The sequence below is a fragment of the Oculina patagonica genome, chromosome 4 (genome assembly GCF_052425735.1).
Source record: "Oculina patagonica isolate OP01 chromosome 4, crgOcupat, whole genome shotgun sequence".
Classification (NCBI taxonomy): Eukaryota; Metazoa; Cnidaria; class Anthozoa; order Scleractinia; family Oculinidae; genus Oculina; species Oculina patagonica.
Genome location: NC_135761.1, coordinates 17,610,496 through 17,636,248, shown reverse-complemented (window position 1 = coordinate 17,636,248; position 25,753 = coordinate 17,610,496). Strand labels below are relative to the sequence as shown.

The window sequence follows — 25,753 nt, the reverse complement described above, 5'->3', positions numbered from 1 at the left end:
CAACTGGAAGGCTATTCCACAGCGAAGCACCGCTATAAGAGAAACTTTTTCGATAATAATCGTTGCGAGGTTGAGGAAGAGCCAGCCTCATTTCACTATTTCTTAATCTATAACTAGTTGTATCAATGCGAAAGATGAATTTATTTAATAAATAATCTGGTGTCTCTCCATTAAATGATTTGAACATCTTAATTGCTTTGGTATATAGCCTCTGATTTCTGAGATTTTTCCAATTATGTCTGCAGAACAGGTTTGTCGGCGAGACTATTACTGCAGAATCCCCAAACAGTGCTGCAATAGTCAAACTGTGGCTTTACCAACCATTAAAGATGTTCAAAAGGGTGTGAAATGGTACGAAATTTCTAATACGCTTAATTAAACCTAAGGATGAAGAAATTTTCTTACAAACGTCTTCAAAGTTTAAATTTTCATCACTGTGTACACCAGGAAAATTATCTATGGTAAGAGACGGGTTGCTAGACAAGCAGAATCGCCTTTGTCTTGAAGTTATTACTAAGAATTCAGTCTTAGACAGGTTCAATGTAAGCTCATTGTCAGACAACCAAGTATTAATAGATTTTAAATCTCAGTTAAGACAACCATTAATCTCCTTTACATCCTTGCCTGCGTAAGTGATGCTGGTATCGTCAGCATCACGGCATTCGAGGATGGGAAATATCAAGGCACTGCGGTAAATCGTTAATGTAGAGTAAGAATAAAAGCGGGCCTAAAATTTTGCCTTGTAGCACACCGCATTTTAGAACCTTGGGCGTGGATTTAAAACAATCAGTTTGACAGATTTGTGTTCGGTGTTCTAGATAGGAGCGAAACAAATGTAAACCCCCCCCCCCCCCCCCCCATGGACTCCATACGAACGACGTTTTGATAAGAGAATCTCATGATCAACTGTATCAAACGCTTTTTTTAAATCCAAGAAAACAACGGCGTTGATAAGTCCACGGTCAATGTTCAGAGCCCAGTTATCCGTTGCCTCGAGTACAGCTGTAACCGTCGAGTGAACCTCACGGAAACCGGACTGATGTGTGATGTCTTCAAATGATAGTCATCCAGTTGATCATAGATTATACGCTAGAAACTTTTTGCTACTACAGGAATAACTGAAATAGGGCAATAATTGGATGAATCATTGCGTTTGCCCGAGTTTTTGTAGCATTTTCCATTCATTCGGAAATATACCAGTTCTTAATGACGGATTAAATATCAATGATAGCGACTCGCAGATTAAATCGGGGCATTTCTTAAGGAGTTTCGCGGAGAAATCAATGTTCTGGTGTTGGACCAGAGACCTACTATTTTGGTTACAAAATGATTTGATGATTTTGTTGCAATATGTAACTTTTCTCCCGAGGGACTACTCGTTAAAGCGCTGTGTTATTGCTGAGATTGTAACCTTGGTGTTCGGGGAGGACGAAGAAACAAGGTTCCCTAAGTCGACCAGTTTTTCACTACAAAAGCACATGTTCAGTTAGAGATACAGTGAGCTTATCTCTTATCTTATAATTATCCTAAATAGTTTTCTCCTTCCATGACATTTTTCTGTTCGTCTCTTACAGTCACACATTCAGTAACAGATGACACACTTTTCCTAGTTCACCCGGAATTTTTGTTTGTTTCTTATAATTTTATGAGCTGCCTTTCTTGCCTTACCATTATTCCAAATCCTTTCTATTTGTCCCTTTTAATCACATCCTGTAGAGATTTTAGAGAAAGTTATCTTTTTGGTCTTAGCGGTTTTCTTTTTACATTTGTTCCCTTGTTTTTTCCTTTTGATTTTTACATCCCGCATTATCACGGCCAGATTATCACAAATATTGACTAATGAAATTGCTTACCTCTTTTTGCCTTTTTTCAAAGAGGACTATTGAGGTGCCAAGAAAATAACAGACTAAATTCCAAGCAGTTATTATCGCCTGACGCATGGCGCTGGTGTACACGACCGTAACATTGGTTGTGTGCACTAATTTCGTGTCAAGAGAACAACACGATTTCTGTATTAAATTTTTATGTAGTGGAATGAAGTTAAGGTAGCCATAGAATAATGAAAAATCAACAAGACAAAAAAAATTAGCTTAGGCACAGTTTAGGCACATGTAAGGCACAGTATAAGCACATTTAAGGCGCAGATAAGGCACATGTAAGGCATAGTATAGGCACAGTTGAGGCGCGGTTTTGGACCTAATAAAACCTCGAGGGCGGTTTACTTTTGCGACCCGCAAGATGATGTACTCGTTTTCACCGAAACGTGCATTCTAAAACTCGCTTGCTCTTTCTATGCAGTTATCTTTGTGTTTTAAAAACACTATATTTCAAATGTCCATAAAATTACCTTTCCGTCAGTCATAACGTCACTGAGGTAATACAAACTGTTTTCAAAATAAAACTAGATTTTCGATGTTAGAGCATCGTTTCCCAATCTCAAAAATCCTCTTCACTAACTCGAACATCCTGTATGCGGAATCTCACTGCTTCAAAATTTGCGAAATTTTAAAGCTTTTTAATACATTTATTAGCCTTATCGTGAAAGAGAATTAATTTCAAACAAAGTGTCTTTCATGTTTCCTTTATTTGTACTGCTTAAGTTTGGAATTTTATGCTTTTGAAGTGAACAGATTTGAAATACACGCGGTGTTATCATATCTTACGGGCGCTTACCGTCGCGTTGTTAATTTTGTCACTTCAATTTTAATATATGTTTTACATTTACTACAGCACATCAGAAAATACAAACGAGAAATTTTATTACTAGTAATAGTGATAGAAAGCAAAGAAGGCATTGTGAGTGCTAATTTTGTGGAAAGAATTCTGTAGTTTTGCAAGCTAAGCGGTATTGTGCTATTATTCGCAAATTATTTTATCATCTCGGATTACCGCTTTTCTGCTCTAAGATAATACTACTTTGCTACTAAATTTTTGTCAGTATAAAAACCCACCTTTTACCAGAGTATTTTGAGATAGTTTTTTATTTGTATAAATACTTCATGTTTTTGCGAGTGTTTTAAATGACGCGTGGAGGTGAACAATTTTTGGGTACAGTTTAGGCACGGTTTTTGTTCTGCCGGTTTTGGCACACTTTAGACACATTAGGCACAGGCTAAGCAAAGTTTTGGCACAGTCGAGGCACAGGTTACGCACAGTTTCTCCGGCGTTAGCACGCAGAAAAACCTGAAATTCCAGCACTTGCAAGGGTATTATTTACTTTTAGCCCGACGGCTTTTTGCAGTCAATTTCTTACTAGATAGCTTTACCGATCCTTCTAAAAATTCCATCTAAGTTCGAAGTTGTATTTTACATTACCATTTTGCCGTGTGCTTTCTGCAGTTTTGAGAAGCTGCATTTAGTCGGAATCAAGTCCGTGAATTGAAGTTAAAAACACACATTGGGAGCGCCATGACACAAGGTCTTCGAGGCAACAGAAGGAAAGATAAATTTCTTTAACGTAACGGCGCACTGTATTCCATGATTTTCCATTCAAGATTCACTTGAAATCGATCTGTGTTTTTCTTCATCTCATTTTGAGCTTTTAAATTAAATTCCCCGTGTTCAAAATGCCGAGCGTGCCTAAACTGTGCCTAAACTGTGCCTAGAATGCACCAACATCTTTTCAAGATTTCGAATTTACATAAGTTTAAATACTGTATTCCTTATTATAGTCGAGAAATCCTAAATGTGCTTATGTTAGACCGTGAATGTTACTCGCGATGTTCAAAAAGAGCCATTTACGTTAAACAGAAAAGTCTTCCAGAAGAAATTTCCTCGATAGTTTTAAGTTGTGTTCAAATTTTAACAAAACCTGACTTTGGGCATCTTGACTGCAGCATTATAAAGTCAAATTTACAACCGTGATCACCAGTAGCGTGCGTATCTATCACCTGTTTAAACATCTTTTTGGATTAAGCTCACTATAAACAAACCTGTAAATTTAGTTTTCTTAAGTTTGTCAAGAGGACATAATGACTTGGAAAACAAAGACCTTTTTTGACATTTTCTGTCAACATTGTTTTTGGGATAAATTGGTTAAATGGACCACTTAACAAACACCAAGAATCAATCTTAATATCTAATTCTACATCACGGCATGCAATTCAAAGTTCTAGCCTGTGCTACAGATCTAACCAGGCATCAACTACTGGGTAAACTGAGGTCTTTGTTCTCGAGTTGAAGTATCCCTCTGCTCCGGAAATGAGTGAATTCCACATGAAGACGTCCGTACCGATGACGTGGCCCTACAGAGATTGGCTCAGGATTCTCGCGCGCGAAAATTCGTAACCAAGCAACAGCTAGCTAGTCCGGCGGCAACGTTTTCTGCAGAGCTGCGGCAACATCGACAGGAATTTCTTTGGTCGAATCAAAGAAGTTTCTCGTGCGTGGAAAGTTAAACGTGCAGAGGAGAACGTCTATTTACTAACTAAAGGATAATTAGTCACGCATACCCTATTAATTTTAAGACAAAATGCCACAAGACTTTGACAACCAAGAAGGTTAAACAGCATAAATGGCCAGGTGCGTTTGACAAATAAACTGCATTTTAAAGCTTTTAAGTGCAGAAATACACCTGTGAGATTGGAAAACAACCAAGATGGGAAATGACAAACATTTTCTAAAAGTGACTAGGAAGAAGCTATATTAACGGACTGACAGTTTTATCAAGCTTGCTATTCGTTAGCATCAAACTCAGAGGCAAAGAAGACGAGACGACTCAGACGAGGTAACCTCAGGTAAGTGGTAGAAACACATTTTTCAAATCTCAGTTTTTTCCGCTTATTTTTCGTTAACTACCCACAGATTAGAAAAGAATTCTGAAGCGCTTAGATCAGAGAAATAGTTTAAGCAGTTTTCTCTTGCATTAAGCCAAAAGTCCAATATTAAATCTTGAAAACCACGACCTGTTTTCGCCACGTTTTCCAAAACCATTAGTAAAAAACGCCTTTTATTCTATTTCACTGGAGAATAACAAATAGTGTATCGAGGTGCAAGAATTTAAACGATACCTAAATCAAAACACGTTTTTTCGACGTTTTTGCTTGTTTACAAGCTAAAAACGTAGAATAGGGGTTAGTAGACAAAATTTGGAACCACATATTTGTAAACTCTCAAGGGACTTTTTTAATTTCTCAAGGGACTGTTTTAATTTCTCAAGGGATTACTTTCCGCTGTGGGTGATCACTTGCGATCTTGTGGAAAAAACGTGACTTGTCACATTTACAAACGTTATATAACAATTTTAAAAGTGACATGTCAGCTTTCTTATCTCAACGCACGTGTGTCTGAAAGGCGATCTATAAAAAGCGTCGCACAAACAATGGATTGCGTAACTAAAACACGAATAAATAATCTATCTAGCACTTAATCGTTTAAAAATTACAAACGTCAAAAATAAACCATACCAAAAATCTCGCTCTTTTCAAGAGATGGGGGCGCGCTTCTTTTAGCTTAGGAGCGGTTAACAATTCGTCATCTGCCTAGGTCGTTAGGGACGAGATTTCGCGTTGACAGCAATGTTGCATGAATCGGCTTTACAACATGCGATCGTATCTACGCAGTTCGAGTGGAATTTCAGTCAAAGACAGCAAAATTCTTTTGTATTTCATCTTCAAATATAATTCGAAAGCATTCACTGAAACATTAACTGTATATATGGCTTTTGTTTAATCCTGGGTCTTGATATCCGACCCTCGCAGAGCCTAGACAAAACGCAGCTTGGGTGTAACGATTTGTTTACGCTGCAATTATATGCGCAATGTTTTCTCCGACAGTAGTCGGAAATATCCGTATTTTTTTTTTCGTGCTTTTTCGTGGAGCAATCGTAACGATACGGCCTTGAACACATTGAACAGCGGTCTACCTATAACAATTCAAATATGGCGTCGCAAAAACAAAGCGTGGAACGCATATTTTGCTGTTTCATTTGCTAATTTCGCTGCCGTAATCGACTGCCTCGAAAGGTCCTTGCAATTTTAAAGTATAGAATTGTCAGATTTCGCTGAAATTTGCACTGTTTATTTGTGTAATGTTAAGGAATATGTGTATAAATACCCGGCGCGGACGAGCCATTTTTGACAAAATTATATGGCTGCATTTCCTCCGTGAAGATAGGAAATTGTTAAACTAAACTACAAAGAAACTGTAATGATAAGTTCGAAGAACAATGCACAGGATAAACCTTCGACTCATACTTCATGCAAAAACGTCGATATCTCGAAGAGACTTTGATTTGACCACGAAGTCTTTTCATCAGACAGCGTTTCGTTGAACATACAAATTGACTCAGTCTTCGGTTGTGATACAATTTTGAGCAACTTTTGAGCAGCTTTTGGTGTTTGGAGCAAATTTTTGGCGGTTCTAGCAACCTCAAGCAAGTTTTGCCTTTCTGAGTAATTTTTGAGCAAAATATAGGTTTAGAGCACAAATCACGAAAAAGTCAACGATTTCATAGAAAACTTCAATTTATGCGAATTTCTTGAATGTTTACCAGCCTTTTAAACACATTACCTGTCACTTGACGTTTTTGCTTTTCGTTCTGTTAGACTTAAGAGTAAATATCCTTAAATTTCGCCCACATATGCGAGCAACTCTTTCTCGTCTTTAAAGCTACGTTTCAAGTTATTTTTCTTGACCAATGTTAGCAATTATTGTGAAGAAAGAAAAATAAAGTTCTTAATTAACGTTTATATAAAAATAACAAGAAATTTGGGTAACAACTTTTTGGATTTTTGGCAATTTGTTAAGCAACTTTTGGGCATTCCAGTTAGCAACTTACCAGCATTTTACGAGTACAATCGGGACAGGCCTAGATACAATTGCAAGTCCCCGTGGAAATAATTAACCGTTATTTCGTTCGCCGCACGGGAAAAAAACGTCGTGTCATTGAACGACAATGGCGTTCAAACACTCCAATTCGAAGAATTGAAATTCACCGTGACGTGTGTCTAACAGGCGATACATGGGCTAAACAAAGCGAATGAACCGCTTCCTGAAGCTTTTAACATGTTAAGACGGAATCAATCAGAAAATCGAGTAATATTCATTTTAGTTGGACAAAAGTTGAGTACCAGAATAATTTAAATCATATAATGCGTTACTTTCTATCCTTTTAAAAGCTAAAGATGTGAAGTAATTATCCGTGGTAACGCCAACTCTCTCTCTAAAACCGACACCATCGGGACCGGCTCCAACTGTCCGTCTTAGAGAGGTGTCCGTCTTATATAGGAGTTTAGTAACAGTAAAATGACTGAAAAACGGCAGGGACGGGACCAACACCAGGTGTCCGTCTCAAAGAGGTGTCCGTCTTATAGAAGTGTCCGTTAAGAGAGAGTTGACTGTAAACTATAGGTAAAACTCACGTGTAGCTACTTTGTAAAATCGTCTTTTAAGTGGAACTTCGAAATTTGTGTTCGATGTTTAGTGTTGTTAGAAATTGTTTCTTTTGATAAGATGTTTGAAACAGTACACAGAAGTTTGCAATAAGATGTAAATAATTTTGGTACATAATTTTGTCCAATTAATTAATTGGACAAAACTATGTACCAAATTTATTTACATCTTATTGCAAACTTCTGTGTGGAGAAGATTCACGATATAAAACACGCCCACATGAAAACCAGGCAACGAGAACTTCAGATCGAATACAAGAGCAAATCCAGCCATAAGAATTTAAAAAACGGATCTAAGGCCAATATTGGAAGACGTTTGTTATCCAAAAGAGAACTCAACTGATTTGATTTTCAATTTCAAATCCCTGCCTTTCGTACGTACTGGTCTTGTTCATTCCTTAAAAAATGGGTACGGAATGTGTACATGTGTCTTCTAGGTGTTTTTCGAAAACGGTGCAATAAGTACTGCGTGAACAAAATCTCCTTGAAACTTCTCACAGGGCGTGATTTCTGACCACCAAAAGGCTGGCTGGTCTTGCTAAAAAACTGTTAGGGCAGAGGAAAGTTGCTCCAGTACCGAAACAGTATAAATAATGGGATGAAAAAGCAAAGTTCTACTGTAGCTAGACTAGCTAGAGATAGCACAGGCAGCCAAGCTAACGTAAAGAGCCACAGTACTTATATTGACTCAACGAAACTAATTTGAAGGTAACAATTATTGTAGCAGTCTCTCTGTTTACTTTAAAATCCATGGAACGAACGCAAAAATAGCGAGCGATCGAGTGTTTGTTTGAGCCGCGAAACTTCAAATTGCTGTATTTGATACCTCTATTCAACGGCCACCTCTGTTAAGCGGCCGCGGCCACCTTTCTGCTGACGCAAGTGTATTATTTATATAGTTTTCTACCTTCATTAAGCGACCAGCAAATTATATAATTATCAGTTTCCAAGCGAAATGGTGACAGACGATATATATCGTCCGTGAAATATCTTAAGCTAAATTTTTCACATACTAACTGTTGATGCAAAAAGGCTTAAAAAAACTTGTCAACGATGTTTTGCATATTTTTCTGTACGTTGTCAACCCGAAGAAATACTGTACATTTCAACAACGTGCCCTCTTTGTGTTACGGCTATGGGCTGGAAATGCACTTGATGTTTTGTTACAATGAATTTTGGATTTATCTTCATATATGTTTACTTTTTAAGCATTTTGCTATATAGAGTCAATAAAACCATGTTAACTGCTATTTCTTTCCAATTTATATTGTACCTCTATTAAGTGGCCAACCTCTATTAAGCGGCCACTTTTCAAGTCCCGAAGGTGGCCGCTTAATGGGGGTCGGAGTGTAATAAAGAACACGAACATGAAACAGCAACAGTGTACTTGAAGTCACAGTCGAATTTATTCCTCCTAAAACAAAATTGTTTCATTCAAATACAAACCTGTAAAATCGAGTCTTTCTAAGGTACTGTGACTCTTATCGTTAGCTTGGGCTGCCTGTGGAGATAGTGAGTTATTTACATATTTTTTTGTTATTTTCTCGTCTAACAGCATTTCGCCATGAGAGTGACAACCTTCCTTGTGTTTATCAGCATGTTGCTGATGTTGTTGCTGCACTTGGAAGAAGTGAAAGCACGCTCAGGCTGTTTCCGCAATGGTTGCAACACTGGCTTGTTTAGCCTTTCGTTTTCTTACCGCCTTCTCTTTACTCCGGCTATTAAAAAACACGATGTCTGCTTGGCCTGTGTAAGGATATTTATTTTATTCTTTTTAAACTTTTATATGCAGCTAAAAATGTTTTATCATGCTTCCTTCAATTAAAGTCATGATAAAAGAAAATGGCACAAAAACTAAGGCGTGCTGTCAAGTTTCTCATAAGTGCTTTTAATTTTTAATAACAGTCAGCATAGAAAATTGCACGAAGAACAAGTCCAAATTTTTTTCGTGCGATTTTGAATACTTATTGTTATTATAATTTTAAACCATGAGTTATTTTCGAGTCTTTGAATTCACTTCCTCGCTTCGCAACCAAGTCTTGGAGCAAGATTGATTAATGACGGCCGTAAATTATCGGAAATAAAAACTAAAATTAAATGTGTTCTGATGTTTGTAATGGATTAAAATTTAGCAAGATGACTGAAGAAGTCTAATAGTACACGAAAACAGAAAAAAGGTCAGAATCTGATTATACGGGCACTTTAAATGGAATCTTCTAGACGGAACCTTAGACGTCTTTCGATAAATTATAAAAAAAACCTTAAGCCCGGTTTTCACTAGCGACGCAAACACAAGCGCAAGCACAAGCGGAATGTATTTTGACCCTTGTGCTTGTGCTTACGGCTAGCAAAAGCAGAAGCATCAAAATACAATACGCTTGTGCTTTTGCTTGTGTTGAAGCAGTTTTCACGGTGAAATAAGAGCGGTTATCCTTGTGCTTGTGCTTGCGTCACTAGTGAAAACCAAGCTTTAGGCGTCTTTCGAGTGGGTGGATAATTAAGCATGCCAAGAGAGACTTTTGTTTACACAGGCTTGGTCCTTTTATAGAGGACTCAACTACATCTTACGTCTTAAATATATTCTTCACAGGGAGTGAGGAACGGATGGAGTCGACTCAAGTGTGACAAGGCATTCTATCGCGACATGATCAGCCTGTGCCGGAGATTCGGTTGGGTAAATAAAGCTATATGTTATAAGACTGCCCATGACACCTTCAGTTCTGTTCGTGTTGCTGGATGGGTGTGTTACAAGAAACCTTCCCTATGGTGGTGCCCACATTGCCCCAAGAAGTACGGTGATCCAAACGGGTCCCTTTTTGGCCGTTAGGAAGTCACAAGGAAGACGATGAGGCAATTCGAAAAAGCAGAGGCATTCTTAGTATGGAAAACAACTGCCATGTATTGTATAACCAATGATAAAATAATAGTAATAAAGCTGTTAAAGAATTGATAATGTTGTTGTTGTTGTTGCTATTTAATGAGAAAAACAACAAGAACTTTGCGAGCTTAAAACTGTCGTTACCAAATATTGTTAAATTCACATCGGATATTGCATTTCTAGCTTTCTGATTGGTTCACTGAATCCCGGTTATCAGCTCGTATACCTTTGTTTGACCTTATATGGGAAATGAGTGCGGCAAGTAACGCTCAGCGTAAAAATTTTCTGCGGGAACCGACAGTTCCATCAGAAAAATGGTTGAAAACAGCAAATTTGGCGAGCTTTATGAACAAGAAATAATCAGCTGTGCCTACAAAAACCACAGAAATGCCATAGTAAAATTAACTACGCAAAACAAAAGGATTGATGCGAAAAGTTTAATTAATAATACTTGTAAACGCACAACAAGAGAGAGTGAATAAAGTAGAAAAGCAGCGAATAATTTTAAATAATGGAGCCGTAAATTACAAGTACAATGTAAACACTTGCTTCGTTCTACTTGCACAAGACGTGTACTTTCCAGAAAAAGCTTTTGCTTAGGATCATCCCGTAAATCTTAACTGTTGTCACAATTTCCAGGTATATAGACGACTTTAGAGGAGATTATTGGATGAAAATCTTGGGAAGAAAACTCTCCCACTCACTTTCCTCGTGTGTTTCATTCAACTCAAGAAGTCACCACGCCACAAATTTTCCCGCCTCCTCATACTATCAATTCGTTTACATCAAACTGAAATGTCCAGTCGATTTAAACTTAAAGAAGAATTTAATAAAACAATTATTCTATTCGCCCTTTTTGGATATGAGTCGTTATAGCCAACTCGGCGCTTCGCGCCTCGTTGGCTATTTACTACCTTGTATCCAACGCGGGCTCATAGAATAATTGTTAAATAAACACGGTTTTTCTGCGATGAAAACGTGATTTCTTTTACAGCTTGGTTCAAAATCAGGCACACAGTTGTTGCGACACAATTAGGAACTGATCACTAACTCCACAATTGTCTGATATACAATTGAATTCTCCCATCTAGCGTTAAAGAAACAACGGGGCCAGCAGGATAGGTTATATGTCAGAATATATTTTAATTTTCTAATCTTTTGGAGAAGCAAAGGAACGACAGAAGCCACAAAATCAAACTCAGTGTACCAACATCGTGAAGATTAAAACAAATACTCGCGGAACAAATATTGCCCGAATAATATCCCGGAATCAGCGTACGTTTCAGCTAGCATTAGTATTAACCCTGGGACAAAATTTCCCAGGGGGAACTCGGGATTTCAGTTGACGGCGATGATCAAACGACTTTTATGGGTTTGAATTTTTCGATTACGGGATTTTTTGGGTAGAAAAATTTGGCAAGGTTCGTGGTAGTGCCTTGGCTGCGTAGTTCTTCGAATAAAGGTACAAACAAACGTGTTTGTAATGTTTCCCCTTTCCCTATTGTGGAATTTTAAGAATCACCAGTTCGGCATGGGATTTTGTGGTGTGTGATCGGGTCGTGCAAAAAGCCTATTTAGTCATGTTTTCAAACACAAAAATGAAGTTACATTTTCATCCCTCAGTCTTGAAGTGATTACTTTTGACTTCGTCCCCAGAATCTTGACTCAAGCTAGAATTCAAATGACCGACAGTATTTCATGCATCTGACGAGCTGCATGTATAAGTCTTTTATATGAACGGACAAACGCTAAACATTCTCACCTTCTGGAAATTCTTCACTCTCGCCTCCGTTTTAATTCAGCATTTGAAACTTTAAACGATTTCGGCGATCTTCGTTTTCTGGACACCGCTGCCATTCAGTAAAGCCGGGTTTACATGGGCAATTTTTATGTGACAAATAAATCTGGGCTTCAGATCTGACTGGGTGAACTGAAGTCTTTGTTCTCAAATTCAAGTATTCCTCTGCTCTAAAGATGAGTGAATTACACACGAAAATGTCCGCACCGCTGACGTGGCTTTACAGACATCCGTGTAGTGTCTGATTGGTTTAGGACTTTCGCGCGCGAAAATTCGTAACCAAGCAACAGCCAATCGGCGGCAAGGTTCTCTGCAGAGCTGCGGCAACACCACCGTTTTCTTTTTTTGGTCGCACAAAAAATCAAACCTTCCTCCAGAACAATGGTATTAAAATGCTCTGAATCAAAGAATTGGAATTCACAATGTGACACAGGGGCCAAAAAAAGCAAATGAGCGCTTCTTGGAGCTTTTAACGTTTATATGAATAGGCACATTATCAGCGCGGAAGATTCGAGATACAAAACACGCCAACAAGAAAACCATGCCACGCAGACTTCGAATCGAATACAAGAATTTAAAAAAGGATCTAACGTGAATTTTACATTTCTTTACTTTCACACAAGTTTCATACTCGGCCTATGTTTCTATTTTTTACCGACGTCAGTTCATACGTGTTAAGGAACAACTTTTATATTGCACAAGAAGTTTTCTTTTCCACCACAAGGTTTATATCAATACGGAAGCAAGTTTTACTGACCGCAAGTTTTAAACGTATTGAACAACAAGTTTTATATTGCACAAAAATTTAAATATATTTTGCCACAGGTTTTATATCAGTTCGGAAGGAAGTTTTATATTTTCCGACAAGTTTTATACGTATTGACTACCGAGGTTTATGTTGCACATAGTTTTTAATATATTTTCCCAAAGGATTTATGTTCGAAAGGTTAATATTATGTATTGTGCTAGTAGTTTTACATTTTCCCAGAACGTTTATGCATTAATACATATGCAATATTGTGTACACTGGAAGTATATATGGCACTTGATTTCATGCACGAATTTGTTCGGACGACAAACACATCAAACAACAAGGTAAGACTATTTTACTTCAATTTGGAATATCGACAAGAAAAGATAAGGTAACGGTGTAGAATGGAATTAACGGTTTTCTCTTACATTCGTCTAGTATTTTTTCTTCTTTGTTCTAAGATTTTCGCTTTCGTTTGGACTATTCTGACGTCGAGTGACTTTTCCAGTACTTCAAAAGGTAAACCGTTTTAAAACAAGTTTTACTTGAGGGGCGTTCAACAACCTTGTTTGAAAATACTCTAGTTTTGAGAAACATAGAAAAAGGAACAAGCTTGTGCTTTTAAAACTTAGATATGCCGATATTAATAATGTATGTTTCCATCTAATTTTCACGGATTATTAATTCGAAATTTTTTAAACTAAACTGCCGTTAGGGATAAAGTTCTGAACGTATAACGACCATCGAGAAGTTGCGACCCACCGAAACTAGCGATAAAATTTCATGGTTGTTAGCTGGGGGGACCCCTGGTTGTTAACAAATCCTGAAAAGTAGCTACAGACATGAACTAGAGCAACGACCCTTAGTAACGATATCAAACGGTCGTAGTTTGACTTGTTACGGGAAACAACAACGGATACAACAATCCGAAGAAAAATGATACAATTCTTTTAGACGTCGCTCTTCATTTCATTAAGATGGACCGACCTACTTGTGGTACACGTTTTAGTACCCTTGCTTTAAGTCGCTCGTTTTCTCTTTGTATCGATAAAGTAATTTCTAAAGATTGCTTTCAAAATGTTTCATGCAAACGCGAGTCCAAGGCCATGCGGAAACTACGTACACTTGTTCGTGCGTGCTAGTGAACGATAAATCCACAAATGGCTCGTTCTGCGATCAGCCGCCATTTTGATTTTCAAGCCCGCGCACGTTCTCTGTATTCGGCGGACTTGTGTGAATCACACGAGCGACTTGGAGAAAGTCTAACTTTTTAGCTACCAAACGTAATGTTAAGATCCTCTGAAAGTAGCGACTACAATGAATTCCGAATGTAAGAACCTAGTAACTGATAATCATTTAGGCTAAGGTTTTCCATTTAAACCTCCTTTACATAAGAACCTGTTTAATTATGACAAAAATTTGAAACAGGTTCTTATTTTATAAAATTCAAGTATCACTCAGGCACAAAGTTGCAACGGGTATAAAAAGAAAAAAGATAACCTAGAATAGGGTTAGGACATAATGTCGAGTCATGACTTTACTGAAAATCCGCTAAACCTTCGCCACGCACAATAATTTGCAACACTTGCAAGTAGCAAAAAAGTATAAAAATGTAGATATTCTTCCGTGATGCGCATTTGTTCATTTTCTTTTTCCAACAGAATTTTGCCATGAGGACAATAATCTTCCTTGTGCTTGGCATGTTGCTGATGTTGTCTTTGAATGTGGAAGAAGTGGAAGCACGCTGTGACACCAATGGTTGTAGCATCCCGGGGAACCTTCCGTACTACTACAAAAGTCACTTTACTCCTGCTTGCAACAAACATGATGTCTGCTACGGTTGTGTAAGGATATTAATTTTATTATTTTGGAAAATTTTATACATAGCAAAAAAAAATGCTTTATCATGATTTCCTCAATTAGAAAGTAATGATGAAAGGAAATGACAAGAAAAATTAATTGAAAAGTGCTCTCCTATAATTTAGTGCTATATAGTATTACCAGAATGAGGAGCACTGATTGATATTAAAGCAACTACTTATTTTGTTGCTTGAATTTTGTGGTTTCGGAGATGTTGTATTTCGCGCGTGCTTTCATTTTTTAAAAGATTAAGAACGGACCGTTATTCATTGCGCGCGTTCATTGGCATTTGCCATCATTCGCCATGCGTATTTTGTGCGAGTCTAGAAGTCCACAAGCTACGACAGCAGTGAGAAATTTTTTGGCTCATCCTCGGTGTAAGAACCTGTGAAACTCACCGGTGACGTAAAACAAAGAACGAACAAAGCAACAAAGAGCGTCAAAAACAATACAGAGGAGGAAAACAAAAGCTCCAAAACAAAGAAAAATATCACAGTTTCTTACACCGAGGTAAACCCAATTTTTTCTTGCATTTGATTGTCGTTATTCTATATCGGGCTGGTGTTTTTTTTTCAATTTGTGACCTTCATAAACAGAAAAACACAGTCCATTCCGCCATCGGCCAGGTTCTGATATCATAATAGGGGGAATATCGTGCGTCATGAAACAAAGGAAGAATCTTGGCTTTTTAAACGCAGCTGTTAGTGGCGGTTCAAGGTGCCGCGAATTCTGCTTTTGTAGTGAAGTCGGTGACACGTCAAACAATTTTTCGCTAGAGTTCAATTGTGAGTTTATCTGGGTAATTTTGGAGGCAAGCTGTTTATTCCCCTCACTGTTTTTTTTTACGCACGTTTGGAAACATAATTGTACCGCCGACCTCGCAGCATTGAACTTTTATGACTTGAGTAGCGGCTGCCGTAACAATTTTTAATAATATTAGATATTTCAAAATCGTCAGCGCAAATTATAAGTATAATAATAAGATTGATTTTTCTTCTTTGATTGTTGCAATAATATGGCGTCGAATACAATTTATTTTAAATCTGTAAACTGCATAGCAAGCAAGAGGCGAAGCCGCGAGGCTTTGACCTATGTGGCACACAGGGTGACACTAATAATCTTCCATAATAATCTTTCGTTAGCTAGCGATTACAGAAACTTCGCTACTAACCTTTATTTGACCGTCGCACGCAAACTTAATACGATTCTCATGTTGTTGGTTTTTTTCAAGGACAGATACATTTTGACTTAAGAATAAATTAACGCAAAATATATTCACAATCGGTTTTCAAATTATCATAACATACACCCTGGCATACAGCGAAGTACGTAATCAAAGGAATAACATAGGCACCGAGGCAGAATCTTAGGTGTCGTTTAAGCGGGGGAAGAATTATGCATCCGAAGAGAAAAACAGTGTTACATATGTATATGCGGCATGTTTTTTTTTTTTATAGAGCTAGAGTAGTCAACTACAACTTAGTTCTAAAACATATTCTTCACAGGGTGTGAGGAACGGATGGAGTCGACTTCAGTGTGACAGGGCATTCTATCGCGACATGCTCAGCGTGTGCCGGAACCTCCACTGGGCCCATGGACCCTTTTGTTATACTGCTGCCAGGCGCTACTTCAATGGAGTTCGTCTCTTTGGAGGAATCCATTACAAGAATCCTTCCCTGTCATCGTGCCCATCTTGCCCCAGGAGCAACGGTGATCCAAAAGTGTCCCTTCGCCGTTAGGAAGTCACAAGGAAGAAGATGAAGAAATTCGAAACAGCAGAGGCGTTATTAGTATAGAAAAAACTGCCATGTATACCCAACGATAAAATAATAATAATAAACCTGTTGTCGAATTAATATAGTTGATGTTATTACTGTAATTGAGGAAAACGCCGAGAACGATGAAAGCTTAAATTTCGTTCCCAAAAATAAACACGGTTTTTAGTGATGACAACGTGATAACTTCCACAGTTCAGTTACAAATTCAGGCGCGTAGTTGTTGGAATACAGCTAGGAACTGATCACTAAATACAATTGAATCTTCTCATATAGTATTATAAAAAACGCGACCAGCAGGATTGTTGTATATCAGGGTGTGTTCTAACTTTTCTAATATTTAGAAACATCAGTGGGACGACCTTCTGAAATCGCAGAAGCAACTGGATTTTTACTGTGAAGAAGAAACAAATCGATGCCATTTAATATCCATGGGATAAAATTTTCTAAAAAATTTCCTTGGAGCAAACATTTGAAACATTACCCCTGAGGAAAAACATTACGTCTCCACGGCGGTTTAAATGTGTACCTCAAATTTTGAGGTTATTGAGCATTCATATAGTCAAGCTATTGTTTAAACTCATTGCCTATTCATACCGATGTATTTGCCGACAAGCCGCCATGCTTCCGAAGATCGTGAGGAGCGCAACATCTTTGATGTAGGTGGGAAGTATTTCTTTTGTTAACAGACTGAAAAATATCTCCTGGGAATTTGCTTGACTGATTTTATTTTCTATCACTTTCAATGCTAGAAATGTAATTCATTTACTTAAAAACTGCAAAAGTTTTAAGAGCGAGTGGACGCGTGCAAAGATAAACAAAGCAAGTTCGCGTACTAAAGTATATTTTCTTTTTACCGAATGAAAATATTTTCGATGCAAACAAAGCGAGGAATTGTGTAAAAAGGAAAACCACATAGAAATAAAACAGAATTCTTTAATCACTGTACACTTGCCTTTGTTGTTTGGGATATTTTATTCGATCGGCCATGGTTTTTGCGTGACTGTAGTGACATTTAGACGAGTGACATTATGCAAGACAGCACGTTTATTTAAGCACACTCAGTCGAATCGAAACTGAATAAATGCGTTTCGTTTCAATTACTAAATAATAGTTTAACGTAAATCAAAAGTTTGGCGTGACACACAATAAAGTTAAGCGAAGATTATATTTTGTAAGCTTTACAATTGTCGGCGAAGAATATTAAAACTTGGCCACAGGAATAAATGGAGCCTTCAGGCTACAATTTCCAGCGGTATTACCCATTTCAGAAAGACACATTTAAACCGCTGTGGAGACGTAATGAAAAGTTGTGATCTGTACCAATGAGACTATAAAACTGAAAAAATTAAGACAAAAGTCGTCATCAGTACCCATTGCCAATGGGTAGTGCCTCTGTACGGTACAGAACGTTACAGCAGATACCCTTGGGCAAACGTTTGTCATAAATATCTTTTTTTTCTGAAGCATCTTTCCGGTCCGGAATCCGGAATCCTTGAATTTGATTGGCTGTTGACGCGCGTTCCGCCGGTCCAGTTTTTTCTATCCGGACCGGCCATGCGATTTTTTTAACTTTGGTCACTGGGCTAACAAACAAATGAACGTTTTGCTCTGCAAAATTCGAAATTGCTTCTTACCAACCTTTGTAGATGTAAATGGACAGAATTATAGTGGAATCAAGGCATCGAAGTTCTTCAAAAGGCGAGTATTCATTTCTTTATCGACAAAATCGAGTTCTAGTTTACCGTTCGTAGTTTGTAGCTGTTTATTTGTGCAGTTCGCAATCATTTTCACGCCATTGCGGTATATAAGCTGCACAGGTTTTAAAACTTCAATTATTCAAAAACTGCCTTGTTAATCGGCCACTTTTTGCCAAAACAAAACAATAGTTGCTATCATTCAAGAAAATGAGATTCTTTAATTAAATACGTCCAAACTACGCAATTTCATTCAGTTCGCACTGTCCATTCACACACAAAACAATTCTGCCGGGAATAAACGTAGAGCTTATTAATTCGTTAAATACAAATGTGTAAAGTTACAGAAACTGTCTTTCAGTCCGATATAGTACCTTTTAGTCAAAGAAATTTATAATATCCTACGAACAGGAAGGCCGAAGTCGATTTTGAAGTATTTAGTTTTATGAATGAGAATGCTTTGACTCGATTTTACATGTGTGCTATATTTAGTACTTTAGTTTCTTTCTTGAATCTGTTCAGTGTTAATTTAATATGCTGAACCTTTCTGTCACTTTCTGCGAGTACGTTGTGTTTAAAGCGATTCTATTTTCGGAATTAAATAACAAATAGCATTTTTCACTCTCGCTAACCTGTGAATCGACTCAACATTGAAATGACGTGCAAATACAAACAAAGATTTTGGGACACAATCTTTCTAGGTTTCTTTTTAAAAACATAAATAAAGTAGAAAAATATATATATAAATAAATAAATAAATAAATAAAGTAGGAAAAAAATAAAAATGTTATTTACCGGCCTAGACCTCGGGCACAGTTTTTCCCTATACGGACCCCTGCCGGCAAATAACATATATATCTTCTCGTTCACAATGGAATGCCAATCCAAAGCCGATACTCGTTCCCAGTATTAAGTCAAGTTGCCCAATTGAAATTCCAGCGCATCTACATTAGCTTGAATTTTGAAAGAACTGATCGTTTCCAGTTATTGTAAATATATTTTTTGTCGGAGGCTCTCTGCGCCGTTGTAATTCACACAGTCAGAGAAGGGAGTGATTATTTTGGTTTTATCGTCCCCAGAATCTCAGCTAGTATTCTATGCACCTGACAAGCTGCTCGCATTAGGCCAAAAAATAGCAGCTCGTTTTATCTCCACTAAGGCTGCTGCATTTAACAGAGTGTTCTGAGTGTCCCACGCCAGAAAAGTCCACTCCAGTGTCCCTCCCTAGCGAAACAGGCTCCCACTGCACTATCTAACTATGTACCGGATTGACTCAAGTTTCTTGTGCGAAAATTCGCAGCCAAGCAAAAGCCAATGCAACCTGTCGCGACGCTGGCGAGTAGAACCATCGTAAGTAGAAATGACTGCAGTAACAAATTTTCACGATTTGCCAAACAGTCGCGATAATCACAAAATAATTAATTAATTCAGATCTGAATAAATAGTTGCCTTGAAGTATATATTTGTCTTCCACAACATTTCAATTCCTCGGGCAAGATAAAATCCACCCGCTAATGGATGAGTTGCTTTCCTTGTCTTGCCATTCTAACCAAATCCTTTTTATTTGTCTCTTATAGTCACACCCAGTTGTTTGCCTAAGCACTTTGCTTTTTACATTTGTTCCCTGCGGTCTCTCCGTTCATTGTCGCATCATTATCACAGCCTGATGATTAAATGAAAGCTATGCTGACCGATACTTGAAATCTTGTGTTAAATGTTTTTCGAAACTGGGGTAAATACCTTATTATAGGAATATAACGAGGCATTTTAACAACGCGAACAAAATTTACGCGTAATAAAATTAACGCGAATTTAGGAAAAGTTCTGGTCAAATGCTTATAGTAAAAACGTTGACATACATAAAATTGACGCGAATTTTTCGAAATTCATGTTGCTGATGTTATTGCTGAACTTGGAAGAAGTGGAAGCACGCTGCCACCCCAATGGCTGTAGCATCCCGTTTAACCTCCCATTCATTTACAAAAGACGCTCTACTCCTGCTTGCAACAAACACGATGTCTGCTACGCTTGTGTGAGAATACTTATTTCATTCTTTGAAAATTTTCATACATAGAAAAAAGATGTGTGATTTTGAATACATGCTTGCTGTTATATAATTACAAACTCGTGATGGGGGAATTTTGAGCCTTTGACGTCACTTTCTCACTCCACAACCGAGCCAATTAATGGCGACCGTAAATTCTTGGAAATAAAAGTTAAAATTAAGTGTGTTCTGATGTTCGTAATGGATAGAAATTTTGCAAGATTGAAAGGGAAGTATAATGGTGAAAAAATGAAAGCCAAAATTTCATTATAGGAGTACTTTAATCTTAGTGACGGAACCTAAGGGCCTAAGGTGTATTTTGAGTGGGAGGAGACTTAAGCATGTGAATAAAACCTTTTTTACACTGGCTTGCTCTTTTATAGAGTAAGTTCTTAACGTTTACTTCACAGGGTGTGAGGAATGGTTGGAGTCGATTAAAGTGTGACAAGGCATTCCATCGCGACATGATCAGCCTTTGCAAAGGACTTGGCTTGTTAAAGAAAGCTTTCTGTTATAAGATTGCCTATGACTATTTCGGGTCTGTTCTTGTTGCTGGATGGATGAAATACAAGAAGCATTTTCTATCGTGGTGCCCATCTTGTCCCAGGAGCAACGGCGATCCACACGCGTCCCTTGGCCGTTATGAAGTCACAAGGAAGACGATGAGGCAATTCGAAACAGCAGAGGCATTCTTAGTATGGAAAACAACTGCCATGTATAACCAACGACAAAATAATAGTAATAAAGCTCTAAAATAATTGTTGTTTTTGTTGTTGTTGTTTTTGCTGCTGCTGCTATAAATGAGGAAGACCACAAAAGCGTTACCAAAAATTAAACACGGAACCTGATTGTTCTACAGTTTTAGTGCAAAATCAGGCAAACATTTTGTTTTGATACAACTAGGAACTGCTCACTAACTCAGATATTCTGAGTATAATATACAATCGAATTCTCCCATCTAGCGTTGTAAGAAACAACGCGGCCAGCAGAATAGATTGTATGTCATAATATGTCTTAATTTCCTAATCTGTAGGAACAGCGGAGAAACGGCAGAAGCTACAAAATCAAACTCAGTGTACTAACATCGTGAAGAATAAAACAAATACTTGTGGGACAAATATTTCAAATAACTATCCCGGAATGAACGTTTCAGCTAGCATTAGTGTTTACCCTGGGGCAAAAGTTCCCAGGGGGAACTCGGGATGATCGAAGGATTTTTATGGGTTTGAATTACGGGATATTTTTGATAGGAAAATTTGGCAAGTATATTGGGGGATGGCTAGATTTAATGCTGGATTTCCACTGACGCGTAATTTTTTACGTACGTTTACGTGCGTGAAAAAAATTAGAGACAATGTATGAACGACTTGCGTAAACGTGTACGCAAGTCGTTCATACATTGTCTCTAAATTTTTTTTCGGGGATCTTCGCAATCTGAAATAACGTCATTTGTTTGTTATTTCAAAAATTCGGCTAAAAACCATCCATCTTTATTGACTGCTAAAATTTGATGTATATACACGATCTTTTTAACTTTTACACACAATATTAAGGTGACATCAGCCTCAAAACTGGCTGGTACTGGGTTATTATAAGCATCACATTTATGCGACGGTCAAGTCAGACGCATAACACAACAGTTTTTAAAGGCAAAATAAAGATGTCGCTCGTTCAGGAAATCTACGGAGTGGATTTTCTATTGTGAGTAAACTTTAACTGTTTGGCAGCGTTTTGGGGTAATTACAAAAAAATTCACCGTGGCATTTTAAAAATAATCACATTTTATTAAAAAAGAAGGCTTCCCAAAATCGCCCATAACTTTAACAAATCGCGTTTGACCGCCATAAAATTTATCATTTTATATACTTTAAACATTATTCTTTTAGATTCTCAAAAATCTAAGCAATCGCTTCACGTTTTCCCGTTTTAAAACGCGCTTAAAAAAGGGAACTGTCAGCCTTATAAATACCCGCGGGCCACCTTAAATGAAAGCTATACTGACCAATACTTGAAATCTTGTGTGGTTAAAGTTTTTCGAAACTGCCGTATTTGTGTTAAGATTTTATCAAATGACACCAGGGCCAGTTTATTTAAGATTACCGTGAAAGCACCGACTTCTTGTGGTGACCTTTTTTGCCTTTTTTTAAAAGGAGGATATAATTAGGGGCCAAAGATATCAGACAAAGTTTCAGGCAGTCATCCATTTGGTTTCTAACGCCTGTTTAAGCAGCTAACTTTTAACAAAGCTGACGTGAAGTCCTCTTAAGAGTGTCAAGAGGACATAATGAGTTGGAGAACAAACACTTGATTTTGACGTTTTCTGTCAATGTTTTTTGTGGGTTAAATGTGTTAAATAAACCACTAAACAAATACCAAAAATCAATCTAATCAAATTTTACATCACGGCGTGCAATTTGAAGTTCTAGCCGGATCTACAGCTCTAACCTGGCATCAACTTCTCGAGTTCAAGTCTTCCTCTGCTCGGGACATGAGTGTATTCCACACAAAAATGTCTGCACCGATGACGTGGCTTTTTACAGACATCCGTGCATTGTCTGATTGGTTCAGCGCGAATATTCGATACCAAGCAACAGCCAATCGGCGACAAGGTTCTCTGCAGAGCTGCGGCGACATCGACAGAGTTTTTCCCCTGAAAACGGATAAAACATTTTCCGTCCACACTATCGTTTTCGTATAGTTTCAATAATTTCACCGTCCCCAATTATCAGGATAAATTCAAAAAAGAAACGCGGCATCGGCCCTAGATCAATGGTAAAGCATGTGATAATCTAATTAAGTCATTTATCTTGTCTATAGATTTCAGCTATATTCAGCCGAATATTTCAAGACAGCGATCAATTCCAATTAAAAAGTTAAAAATTCACAGAACACATAATTTAATAATTTCACTTTGCTCAGAGAACGGCGAGAGAAATGTACCAGGATCTATAGCGCGTGTGCAGAGCTCGCATGATCATTTGACGCCAGCGTCTTCGAAGAGCTCTGTTTTTGCCGTCCACACTATACCACCTGGGCGGCATTTTCGAATTTTCCACTCTGAAGACCATTTTCGGCGAGCGAAAACGCCGTTTTTACGTGGAAGATTGTCCAAAAAATGTCGTTTTATTGTGGACGGTTGGTCAAACGGGAGAAAAAGTGTGCCTTTTTTAAATTTTATCGGCACGTTTCTTGTGCGTGGAAAGCTGTACGTGCAGAGGAACACTTCTGCATGTTCACTTAAGACAATAAATCGCCCACACCCCATTAATTTCAAGACAAAATGCTATCAGAAATGATATCATTGTCTGAAAACAAGAAAATTAAACTGCAAAAATGGCCAGTTATGTTTGACAAATAAACCTAAATGCACTTTAAAGCTTTTAAGTTCAGAAATACACCTGTGGGATACGAAAACAACAAATATGGAAAATGACAAACACTTTCAAGAAGTGGGTAGGAAGAAGAAATATAAACGGTCTGGAATTATAATTTCCTCAGTAAAACTCAGAGGCAATTGCAAAGAAGACGAATTGAGGTAAGTGGTCAAACTTTCTTTCGAAATTTCTAGGTTTTTATCCGCATATCATTTGTTTAACTAATTAAGCACTATATACAGAAGAATTCTGAAGCCCTTTTTTAATATTTGCAAATAATGAGAAAAAGTTCAAGCGGTTTTTATGCCCATTTAGCAAAATGTTAAATATTAAATATTAAAAACCACGAACCGTTTCCGCCACGTTTGACAAAACACCGACAGAAAACCTGGAGCATACCGGCTTAGAGCGTTTATATCGAGGTTTAAGACTTTAAACGATGCCTACAAGACTAACAGCCGTATCTGACCCTGAAGTAGTCTCTTTGATAGCCAAGTCGTAAAACGTTTCATCATACGCCGCAACTCCAAATTGACTCAGTCATCGCTTGTGATTACAAGTAATAAACCACAGTTTTCTTTTTTTCAGATTTGTCACCGGCACAAAAAAAATCAAAACTTCCTCCAGAACAATGGTATTAAATTCTCCAAATCGAAGCCTGAATTTTAATTCACCTTAACTTTTGTCTCTTAGATGACACAGGGGCCAAAAAAAGCAAACGAGCGCTTTTTGAAGCTTTTACTTTATTAATAAGCACATTATCAGCGCGGAAGGTTCGAGGTTCAAAACACGACAACAAAAAAACTACCATGCAAACTCCGTATCGTTGAAAACCAAGCGCTATTCCGGCTTAAGAATTTAAAAACGGATCTAACGCCAATTTTAAATTCCTACCTTTTGTGCTCGTTGGCCTTGGTTATTCGTTAAGAAATGGGCACGGAATGTGTACATGTGTCTCCTGGTATTTGTACAAGACGGTGCGGTTAGTACTACGCGCAATCAAAATCTCGTTGAAACTTTCTGAAGGGCATGATTTCTGTTATCCCATCACCATTTGAGACCCTCCCAATAGGCCGATTATTCTTGCTCAAATAACCCTCGGGGCAGAAGAACGTTAACGTGGCCGCAGTACCGAGATTGCATAAATAATGGATGAAAAGAACAGTTCTACTGTACCTAGACAAGCGAAAAATGTTTATTTTCTCGTCTAACAGCATTTCGCCATGAGAGTGACAACCTTCCTTGTGTTCATCAGCATGTTGCTGATGTTGTCGTTGAATCTGGAAGAAGTGGAAGCAATAGCATTCTGCCACACCGATGGTTGCAACTTCTCGTTTAACCTTTCAGACTTCTACAAACGTCATTTTAATCTTGCTTGCCACAAGCACGATGCCTGCTACGCTTGTGTAAGAATATTTATTTTATTCATTGAAATTTTATACATAGCAAATCTTTTTTGTTAAATGGTTATCTTCGGGACAGAATCTTAGGCGTCTTTTGAGCGGGGGGAGATTTAAGCATGCGAAGAGAAACCTGTGTTTACACAGGCTTGGTTCTTTTATAAAGTAGTCAACTACAAGTTATTTCTCAGAAATCATATTCTTCACAGGGTGTGATAAAGGGATGGAGTCGATATCTGTGTGACTGGGCATTCAAACGCGACATGAAGTATCTGTGCATGAACCTGAGTGGGGCCCAAAGACCCTCCTGTTACACTGCAGCCAAGAACTACTACAAAGCGGTTCGTCGCCTAGGAGGGAGCTATTATAAGAATCCTTCTGTGTATTGGTGCAGATATTGCCCCGTGGGTGCTCCAAACGTTTCCGTTGGTTCCGTTGGCCGTTAGGAAGTCACAAGGAAGAAGATGAAGACAATCGAAACAGCAGAGGCATTCTTAGTGTAGGAAATACTGCCATGTATAACCAAAGATAAAGAAATAAAAAGGCTGTTCACGATATCACATGTTGTTGCTGTTTTTGTAAATGAAGAAAGCGACGAAAGCGTCGTGAGCTTAAAGCGTCGTTACCAATAAGATAAACACGGTTTTCACTCACGGGAGCGTGTCTGATCTCTCCTACAAATGTTGATAGAAATTTAGAAGGCAGTTACTGAGTATAGGAAGTGATCACAAAATCTTCATTGTTCTGCTCTAAAATCTGTAGAAAGACTGGCATGGGCTGCCTTT

At 37.9% G+C, this 25,753-nt stretch overlaps 3 protein-coding genes across 6 annotated transcripts in view; 2 read left to right on the top strand and 1 right to left on the bottom strand.

Annotated features, from left to right (window-relative positions):
- The window catches only part of LOC144651798 (large ribosomal subunit protein mL38-like), a 132,588-nt gene that overhangs the window by 70,929 nt on the left and 35,906 nt on the right, over positions 1-25,753 (bottom strand). The gene's annotated exons all lie outside the window — the stretch shown is intronic.
- LOC144651960 (conodipine-P3-like) lies at positions 4,625-25,515 on the top strand. 4 transcript variants are annotated; one of them, XM_078512039.1, is made up of 3 exons: positions 4,625-4,726; positions 8,947-9,141; positions 9,982-10,304. In XM_078512039.1, the coding sequence occupies exons 2-3, from the start codon at positions 8,956-8,958 to the stop codon at positions 10,216-10,218; spliced, it is 423 nt and encodes a 140-aa protein (XP_078368165.1). In that variant the 5' UTR covers positions 4,625-4,726; positions 8,947-8,955; the 3' UTR covers positions 10,219-10,304. The 4 variants fall into 4 exon arrangements, with proteins under 4 accessions (XP_078368165.1, XP_078368167.1, XP_078368164.1 ...); XM_078512041.1 differs by lacking the exons at positions 8,947-9,141; positions 9,982-10,304 and adding exons at positions 24,783-24,974; positions 25,178-25,515 and having other exon boundaries at positions 4,637-4,726; XM_078512038.1 differs by having other exon boundaries at positions 4,645-4,736.
- LOC144652454 (uncharacterized) lies at positions 13,280-16,522 on the top strand. Its single transcript, XM_078512457.1, has 3 exons — positions 13,280-13,337; positions 14,480-14,662; positions 16,184-16,522. Exons 2-3 carry the CDS (start codon positions 14,489-14,491, stop codon positions 16,415-16,417), a joined length of 408 nt encoding a protein of 135 aa, XP_078368583.1. The 5' UTR covers positions 13,280-13,337; positions 14,480-14,488; the 3' UTR covers positions 16,418-16,522.

Coding starts and splice junctions, on each gene's coding strand:
- LOC144651960 (XM_078512039.1), top strand. CDS start 8,956: ATGAGAGTGACAACCTTCCTTGTGTTTATCAGCATGTTGCTGATGTTG. Junction 9,142..9,981: donor ACGATGTCTGCTTGGCCTGT/GTAAGGATATTT, acceptor TATTCTTCACAG/GGAGTGAGGAACGGATGGAG.
- LOC144652454 (XM_078512457.1), top strand. CDS start 14,489: ATGAGGACAATAATCTTCCTTGTGCTTGGCATGTTGCTGATGTTGTCT. Junction 14,663..16,183: donor ATGATGTCTGCTACGGTTGT/GTAAGGATATTA, acceptor TATTCTTCACAG/GGTGTGAGGAACGGATGGAG.